The following is a 16,323-nucleotide window of genomic DNA, read 5'->3' on the forward strand; positions in this document are numbered from 1 at the left end:
AGGGAAGCCTTTTCCACTTGCACCACATTTTCCTCTCATTTGCACCATTGTAAACTAGGTGCGTGTCTATTGAAGTCAGGAGCGATAATGGTATAACACTGATCCAGGTGAGCAGAATTTCAGGCCTCTTATACTGGCACCAGGGTTGAGTCCCCAGACAGTGTGGATTTGCTGACTGAAATAATTGGTCTAAGTATTGTTCATCTCATTGGGTGTTTATTCTGAAGCCTAATAATGGCAGTTTAAATTGTCAGCATTAACTTTTTCTAATCATTGTACCAGAAATTTCCAGCTACTCTGGGATTGTGAGTGGAACTTGAGTAGAATTACTACCATTTCCTTCTCTCTGAGTTTGACCCTTGGAAAACAGGAGTTTCTAATGGAAGCCAATTGGTTGCTATTGCTCTCAGAAAATAACAACTCTTAATTTGATTTTGTCACTGTAAAGTTCTTTTGTCAGATTTCCCCGGGTGAGCACTGTACACCAGCCAAGTTTGAACTTGGAAACTTCAGCCATAGAATCATAGAATATCAGGGTTGGAAGGGACCCCAGAAGGTCATCTAGTCCAACCCCCTGCTCGAAGCAGGACCAATCCCCAACTAAATCACCCTGGCCAGGGCTTTGTCAAGCCTGACCTTAAAAACCTCTAAGGAAGGAGATTCTACCACCTCCCTAGGTAACGCATTCCAGTGTTTCACCACCCTCTTAGTGAAAAAGTTTTTCCTAATATCCAATCTAAACCTCCCCCACTGCAACTTGAGACCATTACTCCTCGTTCTGTCATCTGCTACCATTGAGAACAGTCTAGAGCCATCCTCTTTGGAACCCTCTTTCAGGTAGTTGAAAGCAGCTATCAAAGTTTTAGTAAATCCATGTTTTAGTAAATCCAAAAAACTGCTTAATTCTACTCAGAAAACTCCAAAATTGAATTGATTCTTCTCAAACCTTCTAAAAAATGCACCTTGCAAAAGTTGTCATCAACTGAAATTCTGACAAAGCCACAACAATTCACTTTCTCTGCCACACTGAACATTGATTTCTTCAGTAGCTTTAAACACACAAACTTGAGGCATTTTTCCTGATGTGCCCGCTCCACATGCTTGTAACTTACTAAGATCACTACCAAATTGTTAAGATACTAATTCTCAGTGAGGAGATTTTACATGAAAGGTACGATAAGCTGACAGAGGTCAGGCATTTTTGAGTTACCAGCACTGGTCACTAGAATCAGAACTAGTGAACTTGTCCTAGTTGTAGTTATAACTCTAGTTATAACTCTAAAGCCACTCAGTGGAATTGGCTCCACTTTTCTAGAAAGGCTCACCTTAGGACGGAGGTTGAGTGTGGAAATTTCAGCCATAAAAGAACATTTTTGAAAAAAGCTACAAGCATCTTGGAAACAATGGTGTAATTGGAAAATGTTTTGCAACCTTAACCTTAGCTTTTGCTCTAAAGAGATATGGGGATGGGAATGGAATAGCAGGTGACCGCAGGCTCTTTTGCTAACATGTGTGTCCTCTGCTTTTGTTTTTTTCCCTACAGCCCTCTGCTTGCAGTGTCCTTTGCAGCCTCCTGTGCAGTTCCAGGAATCGCCCTGCTGACCCTGGGAGTAAATCCTCTCACTGGGGTGCTGGGAGCCTTCAACATTTTCCTGTACACGTGTTGTTACACACCGATGAAAAGAATGAGCATCGTCAACACGTGGGTGGGAGCTGTCGTTGGTGCCATTCCGCCTATCATGGGCTGGACTGCAGCTACCGGCAGCCTTGATGCTGGTGAGTATAAAATATAAGTCTCATATTTGGAGAGACAGGCGGAGATACAGGCAGTTGCCATTACTGCATTTGAGACAGCTGAAAATAACCACCCTGGAGACAAAGCTATTGGTTTCTCTTAAGCACGGGTAGTAGCGTAGGATGATTCAATACATATTGTAGCACAATGCTACAAAAACTGGTTTGTATTCCATTTAGTTAATAAAGACTTGTTTGTGTTGGCAAACATGCATGGCACTGTACCATATTAAGACTGAAGAAATAAACAGAGATCTTGTCATTCTGCCTTTAGAGACAAAGGACCAGTTGCAGGATGAGTTGCACAGAATATATGTTAAGACTGTCTGGGAACAAAAATCAGGATGAAGAGCACTGACACAGCATGTGGGCTGTGAATAGAACAAAATGTTATAGAAATTCAGAATAGAAACAGATCAAGTTGGGCTGACTTCAGTTGTGGAGTGAGGGGGGGCCAAAGCGTTCACAGGAAAAGTCCTGTGAGGTGTACCACTATGTCACCACATTCTAGAAACTATCCTAGAATGTTAATTTATTGGTAGAGTACTTAATTGCCTCCTTTGAGAGTTTAAAAGTTCCTTTTTTTCCCCTCCTGAGGGTGTGGAGGTTCCTTTAAGTAACTGTGAATTATTTTTACATCACATATAAAACTGATCTGTTCACAAGCTAAACTCTGAGACAATTGGAGCTTGTTTTTCCTGCCAGCTAAGAACTTACAGCCTAAAAGTATCACTAATTTGTTATATTCAAGTGAAACTCATGTAGTTCACGTAATAGGCCCATTGAGAAATATAACAATCATTTATATAACCAGTTTAGCAGGATGATATAGATTATGGAATTGTTTAGCATGCACCCAACTCACTACTTGGCATGTTTAAGACTTTTCTTGTACTGCAATAACCAGAATTCTAAACAGAAATACTCAAAATCCATGCAAAGTCCTTATCAAACCATTCATTTTTTGTGGTAAACGTTAGTACTTCCTTTGGAAATAAGCCTGAATTGCCGCTGTATGTAATCTATTCTGATGTCGCTCTAATTCAGAACTGTGTTAAAAGTTTTTTTAACTGCATGTTACTTGGCATGTTGGTTTTAATTCACTTCATCTTTTCTTAGGAGACATGATAATGAAATCTTGTGTTGTGGAATGCCTATGAGATCTTTTTAGGAAGCTCTGTGTTACTGAAGAGAAGAGAATTATTTTTAAAATGTTAAATAAATAAGTATTTGTGTATATTTTAAAAAGTAATAAAGTAGATGTAGTTCTGGCCACTGTCAGACACAAGATACTGGCCTAGATGGACCTTGGATCTGATCCAGGCTGGCAATTCCTATGTGTGACAAAGTGAGGATTTTCCCTTGTTATGTTGTATGTGAGCCTATGTGAGTCTTACTGTTTTGCATGAATGATGTGCGTGCCTCAGTTTCCCTGTGTATTGCACCAGTGTCTAAGTGGTGGGAATAAGGGGGTGTGACTTTTGCGGAAGCTGCTCCAGCTGCCTGCACTGATGCTATAGCCACCCCTTCATAACCTGTGACCCAGGATGGGGATGCGACTAGGTGACTCTTGGCCTGGGAAGCGAGACAAAGGCCGGAAGAGGAGCAACGAGCAGGGCAGGGGCCAGGCAGCTGGAGCAGCCTCCATAAAAGTCACACACCCTTATTCCCACCACCTAGACATTGGTGCAATACACAGGGAAACTGAGGCATGCACAGCATTCATGGAAAACAGTAAGACTCTCATAGGCTCACATACAACATAACAAGGGAAAATCCTCACTTCGTTACACTATGTTTCTATGTATCAGTATGCTATTGCACAGTGTTTAAAGTAACTCCACATTCTCAATTCCAGGAGGTAGAACTCCCTAAATTTGTCTCACAGTTAGTTTGGGTGAGGCCGAGCTGCTTGCTCGGCAGAAATGGTACTGGTCAATATGAATCTATATAGTGGAATTCATGTATAGCAAACTTTGGATAATAGTGACTTAGAGTTGACTGCTTCAGTACATTGCAATATGAAAAGTGCATTCGTCTTTATAATGAAAATAGACTAATAGTGGAAAACGACTTCACTGTAAGCTCAGTTCTCCAGTGTTGAACACCCTGAACTCAGCACTTGCAGGATTAGACCTCTGTAAGAGGTTTGTATGTGTGTTCACACACACACATGAGCACATGCACCCATTCTCTTAAACCCGCATAACCAAGGTCATGGAACCTGTTAATGAAGTGTAATTAGCTAGCAGACCTAACCTGTTTTTAGGTAAAGGTGTGAAAATACCTTTGCACCTTGTTAAAAACAGGATTGAATATCCGGCTGAATAACAATGAAGAATGTGTAGCAGGGCGGTCAGAACGCTAAGGAAAACGCTCACCATTTCACTGGAATTTCTTGGGTTTACATTTTATTGTGGATTTTCTCCCCTTGCAATCTGCTCAAGCACCCGTGTTCAGAGCAATCACATTATTGTACGTGTTTCTAGTTATGGCAAAGGTAGTCTTTAAGGATAGAACTTCTTTCACTTCCCCCTTTGGTGGGCAAACTTGTATAGCCATCACTGCCCTACTTGCATGTATCAGAGGACAGCAAATGTTACTGACAGGGTCCGGGAAGGGCTTACTGCTGAAAGATCATGTTGTTCCTTTGCCGTTATTTAAGACACTTCCTGGATTGTGGTTCTGGAGCTGAAGGTGCAGGTTTTGAAACAGCCTTTATAACATCTAGGCTTCAGCAGAGGTAAAGAAAATAAGTCAGGTTTAGTTCCAAAAGCCCCAGATTTGACCAACCTTTTTTCTATTTCCAAAGTCCATTTAGGAATTTGTTTTTATTTTCCAAAATAAATGCACATTAAAACACCACAACTTTAAAGTCCGGTGTCTCAGCAACTTCCAAGATAAGAAGTAGGTGTTGCATTTCCCATTGGAAGTCTGGGATTCTCTTATTTCCAATAATAACAATGCCTCGCTCTTATGCCCAGATAAAATTGTTAGTCTCCAAGGTGCCACAAGCACTCCTCGTTGTTTTCACTCTTATATGCCTCTTTTCATCAGTAGATCTCAAAGTGCTTTACAAAACGCGTCCAGTGGCCTGTTGCTGTCATTTCTAGCCCTGACGGGTCTTGAGAGATCAGCACTTGAAGATGTCAATGAACATCGTCTAACCTGGAACTTGGGCCAGTGTAATTTGAGACAGAATACACATTTCAGGAGAAAGAAGGAAACATTTCTATGGAAAGTTGGTATTTTTTAATGGTGTCTATTTGAAACTGCTGGAAGATTTGGAATGTGAACATAAGTCCTAAGGGTGAGCAGAAGGCAGGTGAGGTAATCAAAGATGTATGATAAATGCCACTTACCACATGCTTCTCACCATCACATATCTGGTCTATTTATGTATAGCTTAGCTGCCAGACAGTGGTTTGCAGTGCCGCATTTGCTTCCTTGAAAGCCCCTCCTACTGTTCCTTTGTGGTGCTATTTCCTTCCAGTTAAATAAAAGGTTATTTGTTTGATTAATAAAGCCAGGTTCTGAAGTGACTTGTTTCACTTTGATGAAGGGGAGAATCACAGCAAATTTGCTTTAAATCATAAGCGTTAGGATAAGGTCAGAGGAAAGCATCGGTACAGCTTTTCTCTCTTTGTTTTAGATTCTCCTTCTGGCCGAGACCCACATTAAGCACTCCTCCTGCCCATGATACGGTTGAACTTATAGTTTGTTCAGTAGTACAGATGTCTGTAGGAAATAACATAGAGCTATTTATTTTAGCACAAAAGAGAACAGCCACATATGTGCTTTAAGTTACACTCGTGCTGCTGCTTGCCTGTTGCTAGAAGTATTCGTTGTCAGTTTTGACTTATTTTTTTTCCTAATTAGCAAATATAGCAAAATAGAATTTATAGTGAATATTCCCAGCTCCAAAGGGCCACAAGCTGCCTTCAGATTTTTCATTTCAGTGAACTCCATACGCTGATGTATGTTGGCTTGATGCCAACCAACTGAAACCTCCTCAGGTTTTAGAACCCAGTAGTTCAGTGCCACAGCATTCATATAAACCACCCAGTACAATAGATGTGACAAGCAGGGGTCTTCAGCATAATGTGCTTTATCAGTTAAAGGGATTTGTTCTGAGTAGGTGGCGGTGGCATAGCAGATAACCGTCTTGACAGCCTAGCAGACATTGCAGCCCCATGGTGGCCTGGAGCCATAGGTATTACTGCACCCAGGAATGTTTATCTCAAGAGACTATTTAGTTTATCTCAGATGCTCCACTTCTGGTCTCTCTTTCCTGAAAGACATCTTGTACTGATTTTCATTCATTTTCAGACATTTAAATAATTCCTGGGGCCATGGAATTTATAGACTGGTAATCATGTGGAGGCTGACTTTTAAATTGCCTTTACTTTGTAATTCAAATTGTGTTGTGTGGTAGACATTAATTATGTCAGCCAACATCTATTTACAAATGGGGATTTAAAAATGGACAGTTCTTATCTGCAAGTGACATTTTGCAGATGGATGGTTTTAGTAACAAAAAAGAGAAGAGAAGGAGAGAGAGGGGGCTGTTTCATGACCTGACAAAGGACCGTTTCTGATACCTTTCCCGGGATAGCCCTTGTCTGCCAGGAAGAGAGAGGTAAAGCAAAAACATAATTGTGGCTGAAATAAATATTACAGCCCTTTGCGTTTTTCTTTCTTTCACACTGTCTTTTTGACTAAACAGTTTGAATTTTTAAAAGCCTATTGACGTGGATGCAGGTCTATTGTGAGAGCTTTCGGTGCCCAGAGCAAGACTAGATTATAATGTTCCTGGGGTCTTTGCTAACAAAATCAAGTCTTTTAGGGCTTCACTTCTCTTCAGAAACAAGATGACGAAGGAGTTCTTACTCTGTTTCATGGGAAGGTAGAGAGATTAATGTCATTGACATATGAGCATAGGAAGCTGGCGGCCCAGAAGTGTGCTCGGTGTGGGTAAAAACTGAGGCAGATGGGCAGTGCTTGTAGGCAGCTGTTTTAAATTTAAGACAAAAGTCAGTGAATTATTCTGTGGTTTTTTTCGTCATGTGAGACACAAAAGAAGTGGTGATTCCACCATGGAGGCACCTTGGGGGACTGACTCAGTCTGAAAGATGAAATCAAAGTCAAATAAATTCACCGTTATCCCAATTCTATGCATCATGCACAGCTGTTACCAGCACAGTGCTTTCATCTTCCAGATGAACAATATTGAACTGTGTGGGGCAGCTGTCGCGGTGCCCCAGTCTGTGCCAGTAGGGGGCACCAAAACAGCAGCAGGATTCAGTAAAGACTCTGACTTCAATGAGCCAGCCTAGTAGCTGCAAAGGAAGGCTGAAGTGCCTTTGAGTATAACCCCATCTGTGGCTATGGAAGTTTTTAGTACTTGGCTGAAAATGTTACTTTGAGACACTTCTGCAGATACTCTCTAAACATACTTGCACCTGTAAACGCCTGAGTCATTTCAGTCACACAGTCACGTTTGAGGCAATAGACGTGATACTAAAGCTCGTTAAGATTAATCAAAAGAGCGGGTCATTGTTGTCCTTCAAAAGCAGTCTTGGACTAACACCTTAATCAGACTGCCAGAGAATCCACAAACAATATGTCAACTGCCTCTTCCATACTACCCATGTCTTCCTCTCTAATCTGGGTCTTCCACAAAGAGCAACGGGTCATCTTACATTCACACTGAAAGATATTTCAACTATGAGGCCTTCAGCAGCATGTGTGTGGGTCTACAGTATCATGTAAAAAATTGTGTGTGTGTACCTACGCGCACACACATATTATATACACATGGCGAACACAACCTAAGAAATCTATAGGACTGTTTCCTTTAGAGGTTGTCCCAAAGAAGGCCTCAAGATGGAAATCTCATTGCTACTTTTATTTCCCATTTCCAGTGAATATTTAAGATCCTCCTTTTGTTCTGCTTGCAGTTCATATACGGATACAACATTCCCTTCCTTTTATGTACTCCGGCACAGAAGTCTATTGCTCCACTGAAGCAGTCCTGTTCCACAGGTCCTTTGTGCCACCCTTCAAAAGAAACGGCTATTGAAACCCATGACCATGAAGCTTTTTTGGTTTGGGATTTTTTCCCCCTTGCCCTTAGTTTACATAACCATATAACCTTGAAAGCACACAATTATCAGTGAACGTGGAGGCTGGAGCATAGAGCCATGTAGGGCTACATTGATAGTCAGTCCTATTGTGTGCAGTGTAGAGACCTTATATAAATGCAACAAGCTTTAGAAGGGATACATTTTTTTTCTCCTCAAGGCTACTCAGCCACTCACATGTCAACTGACACAATCAATAGTATATTCTGTTTGTAGTAGAAAAAAATGCCGGCTGAAGGCTTACCATGCCACCACTGCAGAAATATTAGAGCTGTGAAATACAGTGGAATTCTATCACCAGTTAGTCTTGCTAAGACTACTGAATGTACAACTCCGAGATGCCTTGATGCTTGAGAATGTTCTATGGTCACACATGAAGATTTCTATCGTACAGAGGTAATCCCACTCCCACACCCGAAAAGAACAGTGGACATTGACAGTTAAATGGCAGCCTGCATTTTTTCCTAAATGACGTTATTTTAAAAACATCCCTATGAAACATTTTGTACATAGATAATAGGACGCAGGCCAACTCACGCACCCCAAACAGCTATTTTCTGTCCCTGAAACTAATTGAGGGGAGAGGATCACAAGCTCCACCTCTCACTCCCAAGAAGAAAATTCTGCCATCAGGTTAAAGGAGAAAAATATCTGCGTTTCAAGGCAGTGCAGCTGTGATGCAGATGACACAATCATGCCCAGAGATGTATGGATACGTTTGCTGTACAGTACTACGCTCACGTGATTAACTCAAAAAAATTAAGCACGATTAAAAAAATTAATTGCGATTAATCGCAGTTTTAATTGCACTGTTAGGCAATAGAATACCAATTAAAATTTACTATTTTTGAATGTTTTTCTACATTTTCAAATATATTGACTTAAATTACAACACAGAATTCAAAGTGTACAGTGCTCACTTTATATTATTATTTTGATTACAAATATTTACAATGTAAAAATGATAAACAAGAGAAATAGTATTTTTCAATTCACGTCATACAAGTACCATAATGCAATCTCTTTATTGTGAAAGTGCAACTTACAAATGTAGATTTTTTTTTGTTACATAACTGCATTCAAAAACAAAACACTGTAAAATTTTAGAGCCTACAAGTGCACTCAATCCTACTTCTTATTCAGCCAGTCACTATGATAAACAAGTTTCAGAGTAACAGCTGTGTTAGTCTGTATTCGCAAAAAGAAAAGGAGTACTTGTGGCACCTTAGAGACTAAGAGACTATGCTCAAATAAATTGGTTAGTCTCTAAGATGCCACAAGTACTCCTTTTCTTTTTAAGATAAACAAGTTTGTTTCCATTTACGGGAGATAATGCTGCCGGCTTCTTATTTACAATGTCACCTGAAAGTGAGAACAGAAGTTCGCATGGCACTTTTGTAGCCAGTATTGCAAGGTATTTACATACCAGGTATGCTAAATATTCATATGCCCCTTTATGCTTCGGCCACCATTCGAGAGGACATGCTTCCATGCTGATGACGCTCGTTAACAGAATAATGTGTTAAGTGAATTTTGACTGAACTCCTTGGGAGAGAATAGTATGTCTCCTGCTCTGTATTACCCGCATTCTGCCATATCTTTCATGTTATAGCAGTCTTGGATGATGACCCAGCACATGTTGTTTGTTTTAAGAACACTTTCACTGCAGATTTGACAAAACGCAAAGAAGGTACCAATGTGATATTTGTAAAGATAGCTACAGCACTCAACCCAAGGTTTAAGAATCTGAAGTGCCTTCCAAAATCTAAGAGGGACGAGGTTTGGCGCATGCTTTCAGAAGTCTTAAAAGAGCAACACTCCAATACGCAAACTGCAGAACCCGAACCATCAAAAAAGAAAATCAGCCATCTGCTGGTGGCATCTTACTCACATGATGAAAGCGAACGTGCATTGGCCTGCACTGCTTTGGATTGTTATCAAGCAGAACCCATCTTCAGCATTCATGCATGTCCTCTGGATGGTGGTTGAAGATGAAGGGACATATGAATCTTTAGCGCATCTGGCACATAAATATCTTGCAATGCCAGCTACAACAGTGCCATGCAAACATGTGTTCTCACTTTCAGGTGACATCGTGAACAAGAAGCAGGCAGCATTATCTCCTGCAAATGTAAACAAACTTGTTTGTCTGAGTGACTGGCTGAACAAGAAGTAGGACTGAGTGGACTTGTAGGCTCTAAAGTTTTACATTGTTTTATTTTTGAACGAAGTTATTTTTATACATAATTCTATATTTGTAAGTTCAACTTTCATGATAGAGATTATATTCCAATACTTGTATGAGGTGACTTGAAAAATACTATTTCTTTTGTTTTTTACGGCACAAATATTTGTAATCAAAAGTAAATATAAAGTGAGCACTGTACATTTTGAATTCTGTGTTGTAACTGAAATCAATATATTTGAAAATGTAGAAAACATCCAAAAATATTTAAATAAATGGTATTCTATTATTGTTTAACAGTGCAATTAATCGCACTATTAATCACAATTAATTTTTTTAAGCATGCGCTTAATCACGATTAATGTTTTTAATTGCCTGACAGCCCGTGTGTGTGTGTGTGTATTAGCTATGGCTGTGTAGGTTGATAGAACAGCCAATGTCTTTGAAGACTGACAATAATGCCACTTTAGGAATCAGCTTCCACATCCACCTAAGAATCATAGTTCTTCATCCCCAAGTCCTCAGAAGAGTACATTTTGGGGCTGGTATTGCACTGAATCTCAATCTTGAATGATAAGTTATGGGGAAAGACAAGATACCGTAACTGAACTCTAAAATCTTTCTCCAGGTCTACAACGGTTGCACACTTACAGATTCTCAACGGAAAGTGCCTGGGCATGTTAAATTTTGGCTGTAAACAAACACAAAACTGAGATTAAGCAAGGGATAAAAGATGTCTTTCAGGGAGCATCGAATGTCTTTTCTGTTGAGTAACTTTCTATAAAAATCATGCAGGACTACTGCAAAGAGTTTAGGATTAATTAAGAAAGGTGAGGAATACAAAGCTGGAAAATCAAGTTTACCCATAGGCAGATGGCTACAGCTGGACTAATTCAAGTCTCCCAGTTCTAATCTTCCTTGTCTGGATTAAAGAGGAGTAATTTGTTCAACATCTTTTAACTAAGGAGAGCCAGTTGTGTCATATCAAAGGGAGCTATGTGTGGTTGTTTTCTGACTACAGTCCATTAAAAGCTAAGCTTAGACTTGCAAACCTTTCACTTCTGACATGAGCCAAACTCATACCCAGTTTCCTTGAGACGAAAGGCCGGTGCTTTCCCCTAGTGTGTCAGTCAGCTACCAAAGTCTGGAAATAATTTTAAAATTCCTTCACATTATTCAAGGCAGAAGAATTACTAAAATTGTGCTTTAAGCAAAACAGCATTCTTAGGTTGCCAAGGCAGTAAACACCAGCTTTGGGAAATGCAGTAAGATTTCAACATCTGTTTTGGAGCTGATATTTTAACCATTCTATGTTTATTTTACATGCCTAGTTGGCCACTTCCCAGTCATTCATATGGGGGGCCAAAAAAGAGACAGAAAAGGGAGCAAATCCATACTGATCTGCAACTCCAGATCACACTTTCCCCCTTTTTTGTTGTATTGATGACATACAACACCTGTTTGCCCCAACTTAGGCATACAAATGTAATCAGTGTTCTGCAAACCACCATGCTTTTGTGGACTAGAAGACTCTCTGCTTAGTCAAAAAAGCAGTGAGTGGGGTAGGGGTAGAGAATAAGCTATTCATGCTCTTAGTGCATTTACTGGAATGTAATGCATGTATTGGTCTCTGTACTCCTAAAATAACTTTGTTTCCCTGTGCTGCTGTGGAGCCAATGCATTATAGTGAAGATGTCAATCCCTTCTCTTTTAGTCAGTGTGGTTCATTATTGCATGTTACATGAACCTTCTAGGCTGATTTGTGTTTAGTGAGCTTATATCTCTTCGGTGTAATCTCGGTACAAGAAATATGGCATTGTTAGAAGAAATATTTGGGGTTTATAAAGCAAACACCCAAATGAGGACAAAGCTGTTTGAAACAATTTCATCAAAAGTTTTGCAGCGCTACTACTGATGCCAGACCAGGTCAATAATTAGATGGGGCACCTCTCACACCAACACCACCTCATGCAAGTGCGTTTTCCTGTCAGTAGGTGGCCCTCTCCCCTTTTTTGAGTCAGTATTTAAGCAATACTCAGGGTCACCATGTTGCTGAAGGTATCGTCTTTAAGATGAGACAGAGCAGGGGGTCCTGATCACTTGTGATCACTAAAAAGTCCATGCACATTTTGTAAGACCAAGAGGGCTAAAAATGGTGTCCTGACCAAATCTCTCCTCTGCAACAGCCTGCCTTCAGAAATTTCCCTCGGAGCATGGTGGGAGAAGATAACTGCAAAGAGTATACTTCTCTCCCTGTCCTAAACTAATGTGCATTGTTTAACAGCTGCTGCTTTTAATCCCAGAGGTGGCTGCCTGTGATGGTGGATGAAATCGTCACTATACGGTGTATAGTTTGTATGTAAGTCAGTGAAATGCAGGTTATGAATTTCAACTGACTGCTTAACAGATGTAATATCGTCAAGATATTAATGTCAAAAAATATCTGAAATATGCCATCCTTTGCAGTAAGTGGGTGAGGAGCTGGGTCTGGACTTCTCTTTTTTTGTCCTATAAAAAAGGAGTGTCTGTTCAAAATAATGCTGCAGTTGCGATCTCTTTCTGACTTTTCCTCTTAGCCACGCAACTCAGTATTCCCATAGTTAATGTGAACAGACTATGTTATCCTTACTGAGTGGTTCAGGGAATTAGTAATGGAGAGTAGAACCTTTCATGTATGATCACTGATTCTAATGCAGGCCCAGGTTTGTAGTGACCAGACATTGTTGACATCTGAGGGTTGTCCAGTGCCCTGTGTGAAGTGAATCAGTTATCAAAGTTCAGATCCTACTCCACAGGTATTCACATAATAAAAAACCTTGTTACTTGTAATGGCAGAGAGTCCAAGGACTGAGTGGGCCCAGAGACTGAACTGCTCTAGTGACCCGAAATTTGGGCCCTTCAGCAAATAATCATTGAAGCACAATGATGGGGAAGTTTGGTGGTGGAGGATTTACCATCTTTTTGTTCTGTGTTTATACAGCACCTAGTACAGTGGGCTCCTGGTCTATGACTAGGGCTCCTTGGAGCTGCGGTATTACAAATAATTAATAAAACTACTAATAATCCAGAGATGTTATTGTGACACATTCCATAGACACTATAAGAATAGAGGTAGAGATTTTCAAAAGTGACTAGTGATTTTGGTTGGCTTGATTTTTGGGTGACCAATTTGACAACGTAAAGAGCCAGTTCTCAGAGGGCGAGCACTCAGTGCTTTCTGGAAATCAGACCCTTTAGGGGTGTGTCCATTTGGGAGCCCAGAATCACTCATCACTCTCAAATTTTGACCATAGACGTTTCTGGCACCTGACAATTTCTTACCATGAAGTTTTGTGAAATGTTTTGGGATTTTGCACTTTCCCCTATATAAGAAACATTTTATGGAACCTCAAAACCTTAACAAGCAACAGTAACCTTTTCTTCATGGGAGGTGCGGGGGGAGGGAACTTGGTTAATAGTTAACATTTTGGCTGCATCTCAATTAAACAAAAAGCTGAAACATCTTTTGAATTTGCTATATTTATCAAGAAATGTATTATTGCCATTAGAATGTATTTAAAATTAAAGCAGTAAGAAAACTGCTAACAGTTAAATCTTAGACACTAAAGTTTAATGTTCATCACAGTCTGTGCCTTTAAGTTTATGGAGACTGGACCTGGTTTTCTGTTACCCTATTTCTTGTGTGATCATTTAAACCATTGCAAAGTGGGAATTGAAATGATCCCAGTCAGAATGGTCACATTTTACACTGGTGAAAATGGCTGCAAAGGTGGGAGGGCAATGGAGTTTCAGAAATCTAATGAAATTCCTCTGCCAAATCATCGGCATTTGTAATTATCTCCCCCTGGAGAAGTGGATGGAGTTTGCGATGGTCATGGCTGTTCCTGAACTCACAACTATTATAAACTGCAAAGAAGTCCAAAGAGTTTGATATTTGTGGGCTCCCAGTTAACAAAGCCTGTGGAGAAGCTGAAAGATTTTATAAGGGTTACAAATCGGTATACCTCTATTCGCTGCTATTACCAGTGCCACAGAGAAACCAATGGAACTTATGAAGGCCAGGGTATTTCTGGTATTAAACTGGTGTTTCCAAACTCCTGGCTTTAGCAAACTCTTTTTTTTTAAAAAAAAAAAGGCAGTTCTTACAATTATGAACCAGCTAGGCCTTGGATCATACTGTGCCAACTCTGAGAAGATGCCAACAGAATGTATCATGGGTGTGAACTAACTAATCTGATCTCACCATAATTAAACTCCATAGAGAGAAATCATTTATGCTAGTTATACCTATATTCACAGCTATCAAGAACTCCACAGGGAAACCAGTGCAGTCTCTAGAATAGTGAACTGGCCCATTCTTCAGCTATAGTCCTTCATGTAATAACATTGCTTACAAACACCATTGACATACTTATGACATAGTTAATGTTTGTCAAGCAATTCGAGTTTTTAATTCTTGTCATTGACTGGAAGTTTGTAACATCCCTAGCCAGGGCTCATTTGACACTGGAGTACGTCCTCTCCTGTTTTCCAATTAAATCAGCACGTACATGACACTTAGCAGTCTTTGGAAACCCAACAAAGTCAGCAAGGCATATGGAAAACTAACAAATGGATCACCAGTGAAATCAGGGGGGAAATGCAGCTCCAGGTTTGGATCAATTAAAATCCCCATAATGGCCTGTTAAATTGTTTTACTATTTAGCTTCTCTATAAAATACCCGTTATTTCTGAAGTAGTGATGTAATAAAAGTAGTTTAAAAACTCCAAAAGCGCTCACACTAAAGCCAGATCTTTGCAAATGGGAATTCAGTCTCAAAGTAGTTCTGGCTGGTTTGTTTGTGTGTAAAAGTTGCCTCAAGATGATTTTTTTTAATTGAAAATGTAGTGTTATAGTGAGGGGAATTACTACAGTTTTCAGTGTGTTTGAGGTTTTGTATGCTTTTTGGGGGTTGTCTGCACACCAAAGATTGAACAACTTCATAAGTGAAGACTCTCTGTTACAGACCAAAGGCACAGGAACATAGGGCTTGTCATACCAGATCAAAGAGAGGGGAACCAGAAAGAACTTGCATGTATTAATTCTTGCTCTGATTCTGTCCCTACCTCAGTTTCCCCATATGGTGGATAATTGTAACTTATCTCCCTGGGTGTTGTGAGAAATAATGAGCTAATGTTTGTAAAGCCCTTTGAAGATAAAAAATCCTGCGTTAAGTGCAGAGTATTACTGTCTTTGGTTCATCAAGTCTGGTATCCTGCCTTCGGGAGCAAGTATTTCAGTTGAAGAGGAAAAACCTAAAGAAACAAATACTACAGAGATGTACTGTTTATAGGCTCAATCCTGCTGCCTTGCAAAGTCAGTGGAGAAACTTGCTTTGATTTCAATGAAGAAGCATCAATTCTGATTCTCACCAGACTTTGAAAATGGTGTTTTGTGCACCATGGCCAAGATTTTCAGAAGTTACTAGTGATATTTGGGTGCCCAACTCATCATCTTAAAAGGTTCCGATTTTCAGAAAGTGTTGGACATTGTCTTTCTGAAAATCAGGCCCCTTCAAGGAGTCTTGGGTTGGATACCCAAATATCACTAATCACATTTTAAAATCGTAGCCCATGCTTGCCTTTAATTCTCCTGCTAACTACATCGTCCAAGGATCTGAATTCCTATTCTGGTAGCCTTTCCTTGTCTCTGTACTTAATGTAAGCAGCTTCCAGGGACTTGGAACTCACAAAATAGCAAAAGTGTATTCATAATTTTTAAAAAGATGTGAGACAAATGCTCAGACTGCCAAGGCATCTTATATGTAATGTTGTTGTAGCCGTGTTGGTCCCAGGATATTAGAGAGACAAGGTGGGTGAGGTAATATCTTTTATTGGACCAACTTCTGTCTGTGGGTTAGAGACAAGCTTTTGAGTTTACACAGAACTCTTCTTCGGGTCTGGACGCTGTGTAAGCTCGAAAGCTTGTTTCTCTCGCCAATCCAAAAAAAGATGTTCTCCCATCCACCTCGTCTCTCACAGCATCTTATAGGCAGCTAGCAAACTGCCCTTATATTTAGATTTTTGATGATGCAGCAGTGACATCCTCTGGCTGGTTGGGGTGGTATGAGCCATGGGCCTTGGTACCAGCCTGGATTATTATTTGGAGGAGGGTAACAATGACACTGTGCGTTACAAGACAGAAAGATCGACATTCCCAAC

The 16,323-nt window shown here is 40.1% G+C and overlaps 1 protein-coding gene across 5 annotated transcripts in view; it reads left to right on the top strand.

The window, feature by feature from the left end:
- The window catches only part of COX10 (cytochrome c oxidase assembly factor heme A:farnesyltransferase COX10), a 155,994-nt gene that overhangs the window by 135,220 nt on the left and 4,451 nt on the right, over positions 1–16,323 (top strand). For all 5 annotated transcript variants that reach the window (XM_073312016.2, XM_073312015.2, XM_073312017.2 and 2 more), the window contains one exon: positions 1,544–1,776. In XM_073312016.2, the coding sequence (XP_073168117.1) occupies positions 1,544–1,776 (233 nt within the window). The remainder of the gene's footprint in view (positions 1–1,543; positions 1,777–16,323) is intronic.

This window comes from Lepidochelys kempii, chromosome 14 (assembly GCF_965140285.1).
Source record: "Lepidochelys kempii isolate rLepKem1 chromosome 14, rLepKem1.hap1, whole genome shotgun sequence".
Taxonomy (NCBI): Eukaryota; Metazoa; Chordata; order Testudines; family Cheloniidae; genus Lepidochelys; species Lepidochelys kempii.